General features: G+C 36.2%; 1 protein-coding gene across 2 annotated transcripts in view; it reads right to left on the bottom strand.

The window, feature by feature from the left end:
- LOC145256514 (epidermal growth factor receptor kinase substrate 8-like) overlaps window positions 1–20,077 on the bottom strand; it is a 258,101-nt gene that overhangs the window by 174,657 nt on the left and 63,367 nt on the right. For both annotated transcript variants that reach the window (XM_080115500.1, XM_080115501.1), the window contains exons 3-4: window positions 9,985–10,041; window positions 322–383 (exon numbers count right to left, since the gene is read on the bottom strand). In XM_080115500.1, the coding sequence (XP_079971626.1) occupies window positions 322–383; window positions 9,985–10,041 (119 nt within the window). The remainder of the gene's footprint in view (window positions 1–321; window positions 384–9,984; window positions 10,042–20,077) is intronic.

Here is a 20,077-nt window from a genome sequence, read left to right as displayed (position 1 = left end):
CCCCAAAAAGCTTTGATTTTTTTCAATTTCCGGTTCCGATTAATCATCCCAACAGTAATATTAATAACATCCAAGATGAGAATAGTTATTGAAATAACTAAAATGCAAATCGTCAATATTCAATTCAAAATATAAATTTCATTATTACCATTTTTTTTTTTTTTTTTTTTTTTTTTTTTTTAGGAAGTGTTCTCCCATGAAGGGAGGAAAACAGTTGATCCTTTGAATATAACAACATTATTTGAAATTGGAGTCCTGTAAAACCCCGTTTACCGAAAGGGATGAAGATGTAAAAAAAAAAAGAAGAAAAAGGTTATTTACCGTCTTGGCGTCCATAGATGGAATACAAATCATCTCTGCGTTGCTCAAGTCGGTCTTCAGACCTGTAATAGAAATTACCGTTATAGCGAGAAGGACGAAGGACGGGGACAGCACCAGTCAATTGGGAACCACGGATGACCATAGTGGTTTTTTTTTGTTTGTTTTTGTTTTGTTTTTTGTTTTTTTTTCAAGATCAGAAGAGAACGAATGAATACAAACAAGCACGTAATCCGAAACAGCGAAAATGTGATCTGAAGACGGAGAAGAAATAGGAGGAGGTGGTGGTCGTCGTTGTGGAGGAGAAGAAATGAATGTTTCACAAGGTGATTGTATTGTCAGAGGCGTGTTTAACGCACTACATTCGTGGAAACCTGGCTAAATTTATGCAAAAAATGATGATGATGATGATTAAAAAAAAAAAAAAAAAAAAAAAAAAAAAAAAAAAAAAGAAGAAGAAAGTTGAAAAACGGGTGGTTTACCAAAGGAGACTTGCCCAAAGCTGTTCGGCTCACGTTGGAGGAAAACAACAGGGTGGGAAGGTGGGGATGATGGAAAGTTATTTTTGGCTTATAACCGAGTGTCATAAAAGCTGTACAGGTTAGGTGACACGGAACGTTGATTTAATCAGTAAAGATTGCAAATATGTGCCCCCACTGGACCCAACCCTAACTCTAACCACACCCTTCCCATTACAATGAACAAGAAATGCACCTCGGATGGGTGAACAAGTTGATTTACTTTCTATAAATTCCCTTCAACAATTTAGGAGTAAATTGAAATGTCATACATACATGTAGTGCAAGTTCTCGGGGCCAACTACTTTCCTCTCTCTCTCCTGAGGACAACTGCCTTCCTCCCTCTCCTGGAATCAACTGCCTTCCTCCCTCTCCTGGAATCAACTGCCTTCCTCCCTCTCCTGGAATCAACTGCCTTCCTCCCTCTCCTGGAATCAACTGCCTTCCTCCCTCTCCTGGAATCAACTGCCTTCCTCCCTCTCCTGGAATCAACTGCCTTCCTCCCTCTCCTGGAATCAACTGCCTTCCTCCCTCTCCTGGAATCAACTGCCTTCCTCCCTCTCCTGGAATCAACTGCCTTCCTCCCTCTCCTGGAATCAACTGCCTTCCTCCCTCTCCTGGAATCAACTGCCTTCCTCCCTCTCCTGGAATCAACTGCCTTCCTCCCTCTCCTGGAATCAACTGCCTTCCTCCCTCTCCTGAAATCAACTGCCTTCCTCCCTCTCCTGGAATCAACTGCCTTCCTCCCTCTCCTGGAATCAACTGCCTTCCTCCCTCTCCTGGAATCAACTGCCTTCCTCCCTCTCCTGGAATCAACTGCCTTCCTCCCTCTCCTGGAATCAACTGCCTTCCTCCCTCTCCTGGAATCAACTGCCTTCCTCCCTCTCCTGGAATCAACTGCCTTCCTCCCTCTCCTGGAATCAACTGCCTTCCTCCCTCTCCTGGAATCAACTGCCTTCCTCCCTCTCCTGGAATCAACTGCCTTCCTTCCTCTCCTGGAATCAACTGCCTTCCTTCCTCTCCTGGAATCAACTGCCTTCCTTCCTCCCTCTCATCTGGGAACAACTGCCTTTCTCCCCCTCATCCGGGGCCAATCTAATTGCTGCCATCCGCTGAGTATTCATCAAGCTCCTGCTGACGCTTGTGGAAAAGGCATGCTCCAAATTCCAGATCTGTATCGAGGCAATGATTGAGGCTGAAGACGGCTACATTGCTCGGGACCATATAAACAATGAGAAAATTGAATTTGATTTTGAATATATTTGTTTTTCTTAAATGATTGTCGAAATTAGTAACATATCGAAGAATTATGAACAATAATGAAATGTGAGTTATTTGATTGGTGCATTTGTAATGAAATAAACAGCCCAGACAATGTATCAAAGTTGTTATTTTAGTAAGAGAGGGGCGATAATGTGGGTTAAATCATGAAAAATGATTGTTGGAATTAGTAACGTATCCAAGAATTATGGGATTCAACAAGATAGGTCCAAATATATACTAGCAGAATATCTGGCATTGTCTGGGATTGAATGAGATTGAAATATATACTAGCAGAATACCTTGTGTCGCCCAGGATTTAATGAGATTGATGGAGATATATACTAGCAGAATACCTGGCATTGCCCCGGATTGAATAAAATATCTAATAATATATGCAAAATATCCGGCGTTGCTTGAGATTGAATGAGATAGGTGGAAATATATATTAGCAGAATACCCTGCATTGCCCTGGATTGAATGAGATAGGTGGAAATATATAGAAGTAGAATACCAGGCATCGCCCGGGATCTAATAGTCAGGTGCAAATAAATACTAACAGAATACCTGGATTTGCCTGGGATTGAATGAGATAGGTACAAATACAGAATAGACCAATACTTGGCATCGCCCAGGATTGTACAAGATGGCTGCACATGTACACTAGCAGAATACCCGGCGTTACTCAAGATTGAATGAGATAGGTGAGAAAATATATATTAGCAGAATTCCTGGCGTTGCCCTGGATTTAATGAGATAGGTACAAATACAGAATAGACAAATACTTGGCGTCGTCCGGAATTGTATTAGATAGTTGCACATATACACTAGCAGAATACCCGGCATTGCTCAAAATTGAATGAGATAGGTGAGAAAATATACTAGCAATATCCCAGCATCGCCCAGGATTGAATGAGATTGATGGAAATATATATTAGCAGAATTCCTGGTGTTGCCCGGAATTGAATGAGATAGGGGCAAATATATATTAGCAGAATAACCAACGTCACTCTAGATTAAATGAGGGTAGTAGAATATAAAGTTTGTACCGGAAATGGTTTAAACAATTTTCAATCTCAAAATTACTTTATTTGTGAAGTCGATTCCAGATATAGCTGAAACAGTTTACGATCTCAAAATTAGATTAATACATATATATTGTTGTTTTTCTATGAAAGTTTAATAGGCCAGTTTCTGTAGGGGGTGATCTATATATTTTTTTAATTTTTTATGTTATCATCCGGGAATGATGTGATGGTTGTAGTGGTAGGTAGAAAGGAGCATGATTATGTTAATTTGAAACGTGCTTTTGAGTTCTCCTTTAGGGTTTGGGTTGGAGAAAGTAATGTCTGTTTTGGGGTCAAAAAGTATGTGAAATTGTTTCATATATGTATTTAAATTACACGTCTTAGTGTAGGTAAAATTATTTCAAATATGTGTTGTATATTACCCATCCATGCGAAAATAAAATTATTTCATATACATGCTGCAAATTACCTACCTTAGGTAAGATACAATTATTTCATACGTGTAATACCCGCCCTAGCTAGGTAAAATATTCTTTTGCTCGAAATAGCAAATGATACATAGACAATAAAATAGATGTCAACTCATACATAGTAAAGTTACCTGAATTGATTTTTTTCAATAAAAGTTTTAAAATAAAGCTGTAGTATAGTTTTCTTTAGAACGACACTTTTATTTTATTTTATTATGGTGATCGAGGCTGAAGACGGCTGCATTGAATAGATGTCAGCTCTACTACATAGTAAAGTTACCTGAATTGATGTTTTTCAATAAAAGTTTTAAAATAAAGCTGTAGTATAGTTTTCTTTAGAACGACACTTTTATTTTATTTTATTATGGTGATCGAGGCTGAAGACGGCTGCATTGAATAGATGTCAGCTCTACTACATAGTAAAGTTACCTGAATTGATGTTTTTCAATAAAAGTTTTAAAATAAAGCTGTAGTATAGTTTTCTTTAGAACGACACTTTTATTTTATTATGGTGATCGAGGCTGAAGACGGCTGCATTGAATAGATGTCAGCTCTACTACATAGTCAAGTTACCTGAATTGATTTTTTTCAATAAAAGTTTTAAAATAAAGCTGTAGTGTTGTTTTCTTTCGGGTGAAAAAATTTATCGTTTCACCCTGTATAACAATCTTTAGAACTGGGGTCATGACATCTGTGTGTTAAAAGCCTGTTTACTGGAAGGGATAAAGACATAAGACATAAGTAAGAAAACCAAAACATAAATAATTCAAAGAACCATTTTTGGCATCGTAAAATAGGCACAATTTTTTCAGATTCCAATACTCCAAAAATAAGTTTCGATTTTTATTATTTTTAATTTCAATGAATCGTCCCAACACTACTTAAGAGTCAGTATACCACAGGCAATAGGTCATATGAGGTCCTTTAAAAGCATATTTATGAGCTGCATAAATGAGACTATCATTTATCATCCAAAATGGCCGTATTCCTAATTTTAACTGGATAAACACAGAATTGTCGTAATGAGATTTTTTTTTGCAAGTACATTACGTTAGTGTGGAGATTTGATGAAGTGCTTAATTAAGGGTGCGGTTCATTAGGAATTTGTTAACATTGGACTTGAAGACATCCAAGTTGTAGTCCGGAGGGAAGCAGGCAGACGGAACAGAGTTCCACAGGCTTGCAGTTCTAAGAAAGAAGCTTTGTTCATGGAATCCGCGTTTTCATTTAGGCACAGATATAGAGTGGGGGAAATTTTTCACAGTGGATTCAGCTAGACGGGTGTTTTTCGTGAAAGATTGGCGAGGGGGGACCAGGGATTGGAGTTCAGACGAGCACCTGCCATGAAAATAACGATAAAACAAGGATAGGCTCGCAACGTCTCTTCTGTGGGAGAGAGGTTGCAGGGTAGAGAAAAGGGCATCCCCCACTAAGCCACAAAGTCTATTTTGTACTCTGTCAAGGCATGATAGGCTGTTTTTGGCCACTCCTGCCCAGATATGGCAACAGTATTCCATCCTTGGACGTACTTGGCTTTTATATAGATAGAGAATTGCATCAGTAGTGAGATATCTTCTGGAGCGGTAGAAGGATGCAAAGAGTGAAAACTTTCTGCACCTCATACTCATGATACTGGTTCTTGGGTGAATGGAGTGAAATTTGACTAGGTCCACTAGTATAGATGATGCCAACTAGAATGATGACAGGACTCGTTACACTTACCTACAAAGAGCAGCCTCAAAGACTAAATCTATACTCACTTGAGCAGCAGAGACTTGATTCTGGCATACAACATAATCAACAAATTTAAATCTACTTTTCAAGTTTTCCACCCCAGCACTAAGAGGAGCAGTTAAACTGGGTAACTATCTTAAATTCTTCATCTGCTTGACAGTTCCATTTTTGTATTCTCTCATAATTATCAAAGATGTTACACCATCCCGGATATTTTTTTAATAATATTTAACAGCAAGTCCCATATTTACTGATTTAATATGTAAGAGATAAACTAACGTTTATATAAAGCTAGCAGGCTGCCTGGCATTGCCCGCTCATAAAATACACATAAATATTATATTTTAATTTATGCAGATTTCATATTTATTACTATAGAGGCAGTTCTCTATTGATTTCAAAAGTCATAACTTCTTGAAAGTTCATCACAAAATAGTTATGTATTGGTATACAACTGATTCTTCTCTTAAACACATATTCTTGATCAAATCAAAGTATGCAGAAATAAACAAAAGTAGAAGCAATCGGGCTTCATCACTATCCAAGGTCATCAGTAAGACTGGAAAAGATGCAGTACAGTTCATAAAACCTGCAATGAGAAATCTGACCAAACTAAAGACATTAGGTCAGAATATTGGTTGAAAGCAAAAATGGTTTGGATATTTAAACAAATTAGAGGGAGAGATGTTTTCTATTCCAATCCCCAGATGCATTTCAGCAGTCTGTGGACAATTTTCATGCTGCATACTCGTGTTTTGGCCTAACAGTTTACAAGACCAAGACCAAAATACTGGCCCAACCACCACCAGAGAAAGCTGTGCCAGACTTCAACATCACCATGGATAGCACCACCATAGAATGTGTCGAGCCTTTCCCACACCTGGGCATCATTCTTTCCACTCAAGCTAACTGCTCGAAAGAAATCGAAAACCAATGACAGGTAGGCCACACTGTTTTTGGAAGACTGTTCACCAGGGTCTTCAAGAATAAGGATTTAACCATCCAGACAAAGGTGACGGTATACAACGCCATAGCTGTCCCCATCTAATACAATGGGGACAACTTTGGCATGCGAGACCCAGACCATCTACAGTAAAGAGCTTAAAAGACTAACTGTTCCACCAGAAAAAACTGCAGGCCATCATGCGGATTAAGTGGTACGATTATGTGTGCAACATAACTGTCCTCAAGAGAGCCAATGTCACCAGCATCGAGGCCTTGATCATTAAACACCGATTGAGATGGTCTGGCCATGTGGCTCACATGGAGGACACTAGACTGCCGAAGCAAGTGCTCTTCAGTTAACTAAATGCATGACCCCAAGGCCGCCTGTTACTTAGATTCAAAGACCAACTGAAGAAATCCCTAGGTAAGGCCAATATAGATTCAAACATCTTTGAAGCCTCATTGAGCAACAGACAAGAATGGAGGGATAGAGTCAAAGTGGGTACAAGCCAATTTGAAGAAACTAGAAGAGCCAATCTAATAACCAAAGAGCAACAAAGGGCCCTTAGAGCCAACCAACCGCAACACACAGCCCACAATAGAATGTGACCAACGCCTCCAACTATTCAGAGCCCAAATTGGTTTTTCCAGCCACAAAAGGACTCACCTTCCCGATAATGACCAAAATTCTTATGAAACTCAAAGCTTTCTCTTCTGCTTCTTTTCTGCATTGGACTTGGGAATTATGATATTTGGACACGAATGCATGCTGCCACTGACGCTGCTGATGATGACAATAATTAATGAAAAATAAAAAGTAAAACAAAAAAAGTAGAAATAAATAAAAAATAAATGAATATTGAATTGTAGGCCTTGGGCATTGATGAAATCCCTCTCAAGATGAACAACTGTGCGCCAATAAAGGTTTTTGGTGGAGGTTGTTTCAGTTGTGTACAGAAATGCTTAAAATCATATAAGAATCAATTAGTGTCGAGAAATGTCGTCTAGTGAGCTTGGCATAAATTAAGGGAAAATGAATGGTTAGTGAACGTCGTTTAAGAAATGTACAGAATGTTCAAAGTCGTGTTAGAATTAACAAATTAACAACACAGTTGCGAATAGTTATGAGGGTAAAAGAGAATCACAAAATTGACGGATCAGATCCGGAAAGTGATTGAGAGTATGATTAAGAAGCAGATAAGACGGATAAGCATCAATGAAATTTGTTTGGTTTTATGCCTGGACAAAGTACATCTGGTGATATAGTAAACTTAAGACATGTATCTTGGTAGGAAGAAGAACCTGTATTTTGTTTTTTAGATCTAGAAAAAAAACTTTTGGCAGAGTACCAATGAGATGTTGTCTGGTGGCCTTGGCATAAATTAAGGGCAAACAAATGGTTGGTGAAGGTTATTCAAGCAGAAATGTTCACAGTCATGTTAGAATAAACAACATATTTAGTGATAGATTTAATTTTAAAATAGATGTATATCAGTGTTCTGTATTGAATTTGTTAATTTTTATTTGTCTTAGAAGCATTGTCCGAAGAGTTCCGTACGAATTATTCAGAAGAGATATTGTATGCTGTTGATTTAGCCTGTGAAGACTTGGAAGAATGCTATGGAATGTAAAGGTCTGAGAGTGAATGTTACCAAGATCAAAGTGATGATCAGTGGCTGTAGTGTTGGGAAAAAAACAAAAAAAAGTCTGGTGCAAATTTTTTGTGATACATTTAAGTGTTGGGTACATGTGACGTGCAATGGAATGATGGTGGATTGAAAGATGATAGTCAATTGTTCAAACAAAATACAGAAATGTTCAAAGTCATGTTAGAATTAACAACACATTTAGTGACAGTTTCAATGTTAAAGTAGAAGTACACCAGGGGTTCTGTATTAAGTTGGTTGCTTCTTATTTGTGTGTCTTAGAATTCTCGTTCAGAGAGTTTCGTATGGGTTGTTTGAAATAGGTGCTGCATACTGAGGATTTAGTCTGTGAAACAATGTTATTCTTGTTAAGTGTAGCAAAATGTAGTAGGAAAAATCAAGAACAAAGATAGGGAATAGTCAGTTTCGCCCTGCACCGCCCACCTTTAGAAGAGAGGGATTTCTTGGCTGTAATGACCGTAGAGAAAGAAGAAGAAGGAGACATGGGGGGGGGGAAAGGCAGAAGAAAACTCGCTTTTCGCAGATTCGTGGTTCGTCACAAAAAACAATCCAACCACCAAAACCATCTACGCACAATCTGCAAAACACTGCCTGACTGCTTCTCAGCGTCCTGCCTTTATAGCGGCCGGGAATTATATATTTGCATAATCACGCAAAGAGCACACGCGATTTTGCGAGGATTGCATGGGGGCAAAGCCAATAAAAACCCATGGACGCCATCTTGGAACTCTCTTCCACTCGGCCCGCAACACAACAACAGACGTATCCGAGGTAAGCTCTTTATTTCCCCCCATTTTGGTTATTGCCAATTCCGCTACATCAAGCTAAAAACGTGGAAGAATGCTACGGAACATAAAAAGCTGAGATTAAATATTACTAAAACCAAAATAATTATCAGTGACTGTAGTTTTTCAAAGCTCTCCTGCTCAATTTATGGAAAGTGGTTGGTTGGTTGTTTTTGTTTTACGGCATATCAACTCTTTTCGGGTTATTTAATGCCGAATCCAAAGATTTTGAAGAAAAATCTTTTTAATAGAATATATTTATTGTTTTCACGTCGGTTTCTATTCAACCCATAGTTGGGACTCAAACAGGTACTACCACTCCGGGTCAGAGTGGACCTGGGAGCAATGGTAATTAAAGGGTGGTGCCACACTCTCCAAAGCCCACAAGCTGGGGCCTCACCACTGGATATAGTTTAAGGTCATATCCAGGACCCCCATTGAGGGACTTTTACCCTCTACAGGGGGGCAGTCGGCGTATTCTAATGCCCCACCGATAGGGCCTTGTGGAAAATGGATCGGGTGCAACTTAATTATTAACGTCTCTCTTGGATCTCCCCTGGTTCGTTCTTTTGATGTTGTAAAATTTACCATTTTAATTGATGCATTAAATAGAAGTTGCTTCAGTAATCACTAAAGAAATCACCAAGTTCAATTATTTTAAAAAAGATACAATTGGGAAATTAGTCAAAATATTTATTTTATGACCTATGCGTGCTGAGAAAAAAAATTATTTAAACAAACTTACTGTAGAAGAGTTGAGATTTGTAATTCACATTTGGCCATTTTGAATTTGAGGAGAGGAAGAAAGTACCTAAGCAAAGTGGAAGCAAGTAAGCTATGTTGAATTTAATGGTTTGAAAATGAAGACGTTCCAGTTAACGTACCAAATTCCTTTCTTCAGACTCGAAATATCTGAATGTGGATTATGGACCACAACACTATTTATAGAGTAAATTAGCTTAAAACTTATTTTGAATATTAAAATATTAAGTAAAGCAAAATACGTTTTGATGAATTTCACATATTTTAAATAATTTAATAATTACCAATCTCTCTGAGTTATTCCTGTACAGAATTCACTGTAATATGTCTCTTAACGTTTTATTAATAAGAAAAGGTTTTCCAGTTGAACAATTTCGACATGTGAATACGGAATTCCTAATTGTTGAAGCAAACATTTAGATGTTATTTGGTTTTAAACTATTCTAATAGGAAAAACAATTACCCATCTAAAATATGACAAAAGAAATATTGCTTACCTGAAAGGATCATCCCGTCTGTATGTTTCTAACTCTCTCGCATAGGGATTCTCATAACTATAACAAAAAGAAAAAGATTGAAATGAGATTACGACATCACAAAGCATTAAAGACATTTTATGTTGAAGTGATCCCTCACTCTAAAATCTAAAATATATTGCTTTCAATTCCTTTTTGCAGATGTTTTTAAAGACATTACACAGCGCAAAAGATGTCACACAGCACAGAAGACGTCACGCAGCCCAGAAGATGTCACACAATGCAAAAGACATCATTTTAAGTCATTAATAAGTATTAAGATTTTACATCTACCACCAAAATAGGCTTAAAATTTATACTAAAATCGTCCGATAAACGAAAATCGTCCGATAAACGAAAATCGTCCGATAAACGAAAATCGTCCGATAAACGAAAATCGTCCGATAAACTAAAATCGTCCGATAAACTACTTGGAAAAATTCAGTTGTTAAAAGCTACATTCTTTTGTTGAACGTTTAATCCTCAGTGCAACACTTAAAATATAATTGCAAATTATTTATGACTTCTACCCAGTCATGGCTGATTGAATGAGAGCGTGTTAACTCTGCGGATTAAAGGGTTCTGTTCAAAATTCCTTGCAGATTCGAGTTCAACAAGATACACCTGAAGAAGGTTGAAGAAAATGTCCTCTCAATTATTAAATCCTTTCTCTCTGATAGGCTTATAAGAGTAGTTGTTGATGGGCAGAAACCATAAAATCATAGTATTAACGCTGACGCCCCTCAAGGTTCCATCTTGGACCAAATTCTCTTCTTGGTCTTCACCAATGATCTCTCAAATCACATTCTTAGATCATTTGTAGACATTTATGCAGACGACACCACAATCTATGCCAACACTTCAAAGGTCAGCAATGACATCTTTCTGATTCTCTCTTTTCTGATCTTGAGAACATGGTGCAATGAGGAAAAAGGTAGCTGCCTAATTTTAATGCATTGAAAACCAAGATTCACTCTTTTCATCATAATCACTGATATCAATTGAAATGAATGGCACTCGGCTTGGGGAAGCTCCATGTTTTGACAAGCTTCTGGAACTGCCCTGCACTCCTGATTTGAAATATAACACATACATCAAATATGTTTCCAAGATTGCTGGAAAAATGGAAAAATATCTCCGGTCCATTGTTCAATATCTACGTCACAGTCATTCGTAATATCAAGTTTAAACCTAACCATACCTCTCTTTTGTTTATCTTAGTGAACAAATTCCTGTCCATTGTCTATTGATATATCCTTTTTTGGTCCCCCTGACAAAAGGAGGGTGGACTTGTAAATTCACCTTCGTCCGTTCGTCTATCCACACTTTTCTCAATAACTATGCCTTGGAATCTTTTGAAATTTTGCACAAACATTAAACATGATATGAGTAAAAGAAAGTTACAGAACAGATTTTCCAGGGAAAACTCTGGTTGCCCTCTTAGGGGTGCCTTTCGGGTTAAAATGGCTAAAATTGATACTTTTGTGCTTATTAAAAAAAATTGATGCCTTGGATTTTTATAAAACTTTCTGAAAAGTTTTAACTAACTGATTTCTATATAATTTTGCTTGTCTATACTTCGCGATAACTCTTGGGTGTGCACCAAGGGCTCAACACTCCATTTTTGGGACTATTTTACCATATTTATCCAAAATTTTCTGTGTATGTCTATTTAGCAGTTTTGCGTGGTGCTGAACTAAAATTTAAATATGTTAAGGCCTTGGGGACTTTTTGGGCTAACTGGAGAGGGGGTGGGGGGAATGATGGATTTAGTCATTTCTTTCTTTTTTTTTTTGCATGGTGCAGAACTCAAATTTACATATGTTAAGACCTAAAACTGCACCGTTTGTTCATTTTCACCAGGATTTGACGTCCCCTGGAGACTTTTGAAGCTAAATGGGAGAGGGTGGGGGCAATGCTGAACTTAGTCATTTTTTTTCATGTCTCGTTCACTGTGCACTCACGAAGGATCATGCATGCTTCATTTGTTAATTGCTAACCCTACTCTTTTCTTTTGTCACCTCGTTTTTTTTTGTTTTTTTTTCGAACTTCTGAGCACTTAACGACCATAATATCACAAAAGTAAGAGCCGAGTTGAAAGGAGAACCCGCTAATGTCAATAAATGTTTTTATATGCCAGCATCTATTGACATGAAGGCCTAAGTTCTATTCAATGGACCATGTCCAGTTCAGTATAATTTACAAATGATGTACAGTGAAATTTGTGCGGAATTTTTATAAATGTTTTACTGAAATTACCTTTTTTTTTTTTTTTTTTTTTTTTTACATGGAAGTCACCACTTATCAAGGCCCGGAAGTCACCACTTATCAAGGCCTGAAAGCCACTCGGGGATAAGGGTTAAATGAATCAACAGAATCAATATTTATACATTGTTACTTATTTTATCTCCATTTTTGTTACGTCAGATTGTTATCCCCCTAACTTTTAACCATTATTACAAAATATACATCCATTGAAACACAAAAGTTAAACTTTAGAAACTTCCAAAATTTACCTAAAATTTTAAATAAAACCTTAATTTTCATATCTTCATGCGTGCACAGATAAATAGGTACATTTTTTTGTTATAAAATAGACAAATATGCACGAAAGCTAGAAACGAAAATTCCTCATAAATAATTTTAAAAATTCCAACAAAAAAGTCAAAATGGTGAAATTGGGCATCTGAGAGAGTATGCCCAAAGTTTTATATCGCAGAAGTATGGTTGAGTCTTATATCTTTAGTAAATCAGGGCTTGTTTTAACATGAAATAACTATAGTGAAGTAAGGGTTACACAATCCGCAACTGCATGTCTATTGAACTAGCATTGTTGAAATCCAGTGGAAAGAAGTCCGGGAAAACTAGAAACAATGGATTTCAACAATGCTGGTTCAATAGACATGCAGTTGGAGATTGTGCAACCCTTACTTCACTATAGTTATTTCATGTTAAAACAAACCCTGATTTACTAAAGATATAAGACTCGACCATACTTCTGGATACATACTTTAGATGTTGAACTATATATATATATATATATATATATATATATATATATATATAGGAAGGGCGCGGTGGATACTAGAAAGCTGATTGGCTAACTAAAATCTCAATAGAAGAGGAGCATATAAAAACGATAAACAACCACAGAATTCGCACGAAAGCCTGAAGAGTCCTAGAGTGGATGAAACGCGGAATATTCAGTGTAGCTTAATAGCCATATATATTTTATAAATTCCTAACTAGCTCTACCTACGTATTGAGCACTCTTGAAGTAAATACTTAAAGTTTACGCATAATTCTATACTTTTGTATATTAATTTTATGCGAGTAAATTAAGTAGTTTATATATATATATATATATATATATATATATATAGTTTAACATCTAAACTATCAGATAATCGTAAATTTTAATATGTAGAAACGAAAAAATAAATAAATAAATTTAGATCCTAAATTTTAAATGAAGAATGAAATTGCATTTTATTAAGAGTATTGTTAACCATTTTTTCCTGAATAAATTTTAAACAAACCCCGCTTTTTGAAATTACACAAATAAGTTAGCCGGTATTTTAGTAAATAAACAAAGCAAATTCTAGATACGAAACTAATATGGATTCGAAACAATATAGCTGAAAACTTAGTTGATTAGTCCGGATTATAAAAAAATAAATAAAATAAAATTAAGTAATAAAGAAACTTTGATTTAGTAAATTTGTGAATAATATTAGTAAAACATTAAGTGAACATAGGTAATTTTGATTGAATTTTTTTTTTTTTTTTTAACAGAGATAGCAAAATAGGTAAATATAAAAAAAATCTTTAAAATATTTTGGAAGGATGAGATGTAGGTAAAATATTTTCTCATGTTTTTCCTTATAAGGGAAATGGATTCCATATTGTTCATTGTGTTTTTTATTCAAGACGTCTGATGAAAGGCTGTTCTTGTGAAAATTTTCAAACGATATAGGGTCTGACAATTGTAACTAACGATGAAATACACTATTTGTTGCTATCAATCTATTCCTTGATGTCTTGATTTTGTTAAAACAATATATATTGCATTTTTTAACATTATTTTATCATTCCGTGTCTTGGTTTTTCATTGAGAATTATGTTTAGATCATTGTAATAATGTTTTTAAATCATTGAAATCGTTTTTAACGCGTTTCAGACGTTCTGTGAAGCGTCCTCGTCAGAAATTATATTCAATATATATATTTGTTTTAACAAAAACCAAGACATCAAGGAATGGATCGATGGCAACAAATAGTGTATTTCATCGTTAGTTACAATTTTTTCAAGACTATTCGGACAAATTCAAACATTATGTCGTTTGCAAATTTTCACAAAAACAGCGTTTCGTCAGACTTAATAGATAAAAACCACTTTAACAATAAAATATTATGGAAACCATGTCCCTTATAAGGAAAAGAAAACAAGCGAAAATATTTTACCTATATTTCATCCTTGCAAATTCTTTTTAAGATTTATTGTAACTAACGATGAAATACACTATTTGTTGCTATCAATATATCCCTTGATGTCTTGATTTTGTTGAAACAATATATGAATGCTCAATTATGAAATATGATAATTTTGTAGCTAACAGTTTAAGTCATCTCTTTTTGACTTAAAACTTATTGGTATATGAACGGTTACCGAATTTTCAATTATATAAACCCAATAAAATTCGGAATACTATGAATAAGACACACATATATATATATATATATGTATGTGTGTGTATATATATATATATATATATTACAATAGAAAAATGCGAGCGTGGAAAGTAATATGGTTAAGCTTATACATTGAAAAGTAAAGGACTAGTTGTTAAAACTGGAAAAGAAAAGGACAAGATATTCTAATAAAAACTATAATAAATTTATAACTTAAAATATTGCAGCATTAAGAATTGATTATATAAATGTTATAAATTGAATTTAAAAAATTCCTAAAGCTGAAATATTTTAAGTTATAAATTTATTATATTTTTTACTAGAATATCTTGTCTTTTTCTTTTCCAGTTTTAACAACTAGTCCTTTACTTTTCAATGTTTAAGCTTAACCATATTACTTTTCACGCTCGCATTTTTCTATTGTAATCCATGATTTTTCCAAGCTTCCAGTAAATTCACTTGTTCTTTGTTTAATTTCAGTTTTATTTTTTGCCTCATAAACATAACATACACATAATAACAATGTATGGCACTCATCTGCTTTCAATAAAATTCCCCCAATTATCTCCCTTCCATTCTCTCTATTTCACTTATTACTTCTCTTTTCACGAGAGCGATGAATTGGTAGCAACAGTAGTCGCTGAAGCAACGTGGTTGTTATGGAAATCCATCATAAAAAACGTCGCTCACCTTATGATTTTTTTTACGATTTTGAACACCAGTAAATTTATCATAACTTTTATTTTATTGACGAAAATAGACCATTTTTTTTTTTTTTCACAATAAAGTTGAGAAGGTGATCTATCTGTAATAATTGTTGGAAATTTGGTCGGAAAATGAGTGAGCGGTGAAGCTTTAAAGCAGTTCTAAATGATTAAAACTGCCACTTAACCATATATTCAAACATTCAAACTATATTCCAAGGATGGAATATAGTTGCCATATCTGGGCAGGAGCTGCTAAAAACAGCCTATCCTGCCTTGACAGAGTACAAAATAGACTTTGTGGCTTAGTGGGGGATGCCCTTTTCTCTACCCTGCAACCTCTCTCCCACAGAAGAGACGTTGCAAGCCTATCCTTGTTTTATCGTTATTTCCATGGCAGGTGCTCGTCTGAACTCCAATCTCTGGTCCCCCCTCGCCAATCTTTCACGAAAAACACCCATCTAAAAGTGAAAAGTTTCCCCCACTCTATATCTGTGCCTAAATCAAAACGCGGATTCCATGAACAAAGCTTCTTTCTTAGAACTGCATGCCTGTGGAACTCTGTTCCGTCTGCCTGCTTCCCACCGGACTACAACCTGGATGTCTTCAAGTCCAATGTTAACAAATTCCTAATGAACCGCCCCCTTAAGTAAACACCTCATCAAATCTCCACACTAACGTAATGTACTTACAATAACCCTTATCCCTGAGTGACTTCCGTGGTGATCACCGTGTAAAAAAAAAAAAAAAAAAATGTCGTAATAAGTGAAAAGGCCAGCATTCGCCCACGTATGGAGTACTGCTGCTACATTTGAATTGGCGCACTCTGTCCCATCAACCAAATGTTGCATCCCTCTACTTGTTTTACAAATATTTTACTGGAAGGTGCTCCAACAAACTACAAGCTCTTGCAACCTCTCAACAAAAATAAACCAACAAACTCAACAAGCAGCAAAATCCCACCCCTACACAGAGATCCCTAGATGCCAGAAAGCCTTCTACTCTAATAGTTTCTTTCTTCGAATCGCTAGACTTTGGAATTCCCTTCCGGGTTTCTGATTCACTGACTGTACTGACATGCAGAAGTTCAAGTGTAATGTAAACAGATATCTTGCCGCTCAACTCCCTACATAGTATCCCTTCAAATTATTTCTCAGATAGTAGCCCCCTACATCAAAGTGGCACTGTGCCTTGTTTGGGATGAAAAGGCAAAAAAATAAATAAATAAATAAAATAAAAAATAAATAAAAAATTTTTAAAGGTAGCGAAAAAGTAGAGTCATTTCAAAGATTTTTTTCTGGGCTCACAGTCTTTGCGTATAACCACGATATCTAAGATATCACAGAACATTAGAATACGAAAAACTTTATGGCGACGCAGTGCAGACAGTACGAATCCTAAAATGTTTACGTATAACTGCTTTCATTCACGTACTCTCATTTCTTTACACGTGAGCGGAAAGGTACATCTAATCGTGTAGGAAGAAAGTAGTCATGCGTAAAAGCCAGTGACTGCAACGACATATTGAAAAATGCACCAACAAAATGTTCCACTTGACGATTGTTTCTCGCACGATACGATGCAGCGAACGACAAAAAAGTTTTAATGAAAATCAAGTAACAATATTCTACACAATTCACGACTCAAATGTGAACCATCCAAATTGTTGTTTTTTGCCCGTTTCTAACACTTTACCCGCTAATCTATATATCTATAAAAGTGAACGTGTTTGTGTGTGTATCTGTGTCTGTGGACATTTCCCGACGCAATAACTGTCAATTTTAAGTCTACAGACTCGAAATTTGATATATGGGGTCATAATAGGGGTCAAAGTTAAAAAAAATTGACCACTTTTATTTATTTATTTTTTTTGCTCAACATACATCACCAAATACCCGGGCAACGCCGGGCACCCATGCTAGTATATATCTATAAAAGTGAACGTGTCTGTGTTTGTGTACATTTCCCTACGCAATAACTATCAATTTTTAGTCTACAGACTCGAAATTTGATATACAGGGTACTGAGATTTGGGAAAATCGATGTGATCGGTTTTTGGCCAGAAATTTGGCGATTAAGGGGTCAAAGTTCAACATTTTTGGGTCTACGCACTTGAAATTTTAGATATAGGTTCTTTGGACATGGATCTAACTTAATAACTTGATTTAAGCCCAAAACAATAAATTTTAAGAGGTCATAATAGGGGTCAAAGTTTTCTTAAAAAATTGACCTCTGCGGTCTCTTCCAAATTACTCAGAAAATTTCTGGTCTAAATATTTTAAATATTACATAAACGGTATTCAGAGATAGGGCAAGCTTTTTCATCAGTTTGGGTCGAAAATTTTTAGTTACCAATATATGTATGTATGTATGTTTGCATGTCTGTCCAACACTTTCGACAGAGGCGACGGATTTCCTCAAGATCCGTATCGTTTTGAAGTTCAACCTTTCAGACGACAAATATCGAAAAATTGGCTAAAAACATTAATATCTCTTAAACTGGGTACTTTTCTACAGGCGGGGGAGGCAGCTTTTTTTGCCGATATTTTTTAAAGTTATCCTCTCCTTTCGATTGTCTAGCCTTAATTTTAAAAAAATGTCAAATGCGGTTTGGCGGTGGTCGTAACAGCATAAACGTCAGGATTTTTTCCCGTTCTTTTCCTCCTTTGTGGTACGGGTTCGAGCCCGCCTTCCTACTACCACTTTTTTTTTTGCTCAACATACACATCCAAACACCCGGGCAATAACAGGCTGAAATGCCAGTCTATCTATATATCTATAAACGTGAAAGTGTCTGTCTGTCTGTCTGTGTGTGTACATTTCCCTACGCAATAACTCTGTCAATTTTCAGTCTCAGACTCGAAATTTGATATACAGGGTACTGAGATTTGGGAAAATCGATGTGATCAGTTTCCGGACAGAAATTTGGCTGTTAAGGGGTCAAAGTTCAATAATTTGACCTTTGAGAACTCTACCAAACTCCTCGACAATTTTTGGTCTAAACACTTGAAATTTTAGATATAGGTTCATTGGACATGGATCTAACTTAATAACTTTATTTGAGCCCAAAACAATAAATGTTAAGGGGTCATAATAGGGGTCAAAGCTTTAAAAATTGACCACTTTTTTTTTTTTTTTTTTTGCTCAACGCACATCTCCATATACTCGGACAACGCTGAGCAACCATGCTAGTATATATCTATAAAAGTGAACGTGTCTGTGTGTGTATTTGTTGACATTTCCCTGCGCAATAACTATCAATTTTAAGTCTAAAGACTCGAAATTTGATATACAGGGTACTGAGATTTGGGAAACATTTGTAATTTGTTTTCGGCCAGAAATTTCGCTGTTAAGGAGTCAAAGTTCAATGATTTAACCTTTGAGAACTCTACCAAACTCCCGACAATTTTGTGTCTAAAGACTTGAAATTTTAGATATAGGTTCCTTGGACATGGATCTAACTTAACTTGATTTGAGCCCAAAACAATAAATGTTAAGGGATCATAATAGGAGTCAAAGTTAAAAAAATTGACCGCTTTTTTTGGGGCTCAACAGACACCTCCAAACACCCGGGCAACGCCAGGCTGAAATGCTAGTGTGAAATATGATCGTGTCACTGCCATCACGCACATCATTGAAGTTGATACAATTACTTCAGGATGGAATAAACAGCAGAAGAGATTATTCTTCACTAGCAAAATTATACTCCAAACACTTTCGCACAACTCAGGCTATTCCCTATCTCTACAAATCTACTAATCGACCAAGTATGACGTACTGTTTTCATATTTAGGCTGGTTGGTTGATTGGTTGGTTGTTTTTGTTTTACGGCATATCAAACCTTTTTAGGTTATTTAATGCCAAATCCAGAAAATGAAGAAAAAAATTTTTTATAGAATATATTTATTTTTTTCAAGACGGTTTCTATTTAACCGATAGTTGAGACCCTAACAGGTACTCCAGGTCAGAGTGGACCTAGGAGCAATGGCAATTAAAGAGTGGCTCTACACTCCTCAAAGTCTGCAAGCTGGGGCCTCACCCTCGGATGTAGTTTAAGGTCATATCCAGGACCTATTTAGGCTGGTGAATTTCTGTCCTATTTAAAGGTTCTTCATAAGGTGCAGAAACGTCTTTTAATTGATTGGCCCTACCCTTTCTTCTTCTCTGCAACCTCTCTCTCTCTCTCTCTCTCTCTCTCTCTCCTACCACTACAACCAGATAATAAAACGAATGTCAATATGGATCCTTCGCCATGATCAGTCCATTTTAGGTCTGGGTTTGCTCATAATCGTTACAATTCCTTGCAACCTCTTTCCCACAGAAAAGACATTACGAGCTTGCCTCTGTTCTATCGTTATTTTCATGGCAAGTACTTGTCTGAGCTCCAATCTATGGTCTCCCTTGCCAATCTTGCACAAAAAAACACTCATTTAGCCAAAAACCACTATCAACAATTTCCCCCACTCTCTATCGATACCTGAATCTAAATGTGGATTCCATAAACAAAGCTTCTTTCCTAGAACTGTCCGCCTGTGGAACTTTGTTCGGCTGGTCTGCTTTCAAGCTGACTACAATACTGTTATCTTCAAGTCCAATGTAAACAAGTTCTTGTTGAACCGTCCTCTTAAATAAACACATTTCCACTACCAATGATTACTACACCCAATGACTATCTTAAAT

This window comes from Euprymna scolopes, chromosome 32 (assembly GCF_053919585.1).
Source record: "Euprymna scolopes isolate OS-2025 chromosome 32, ASM5391958v1, whole genome shotgun sequence".
NCBI classification, from domain to species: Eukaryota; Metazoa; Mollusca; class Cephalopoda; order Sepiida; family Sepiolidae; genus Euprymna; species Euprymna scolopes.
The sequence above is the reverse complement of the archived record's forward strand: the minus strand, read 5'-3'. Positions and strand labels throughout refer to the sequence as shown.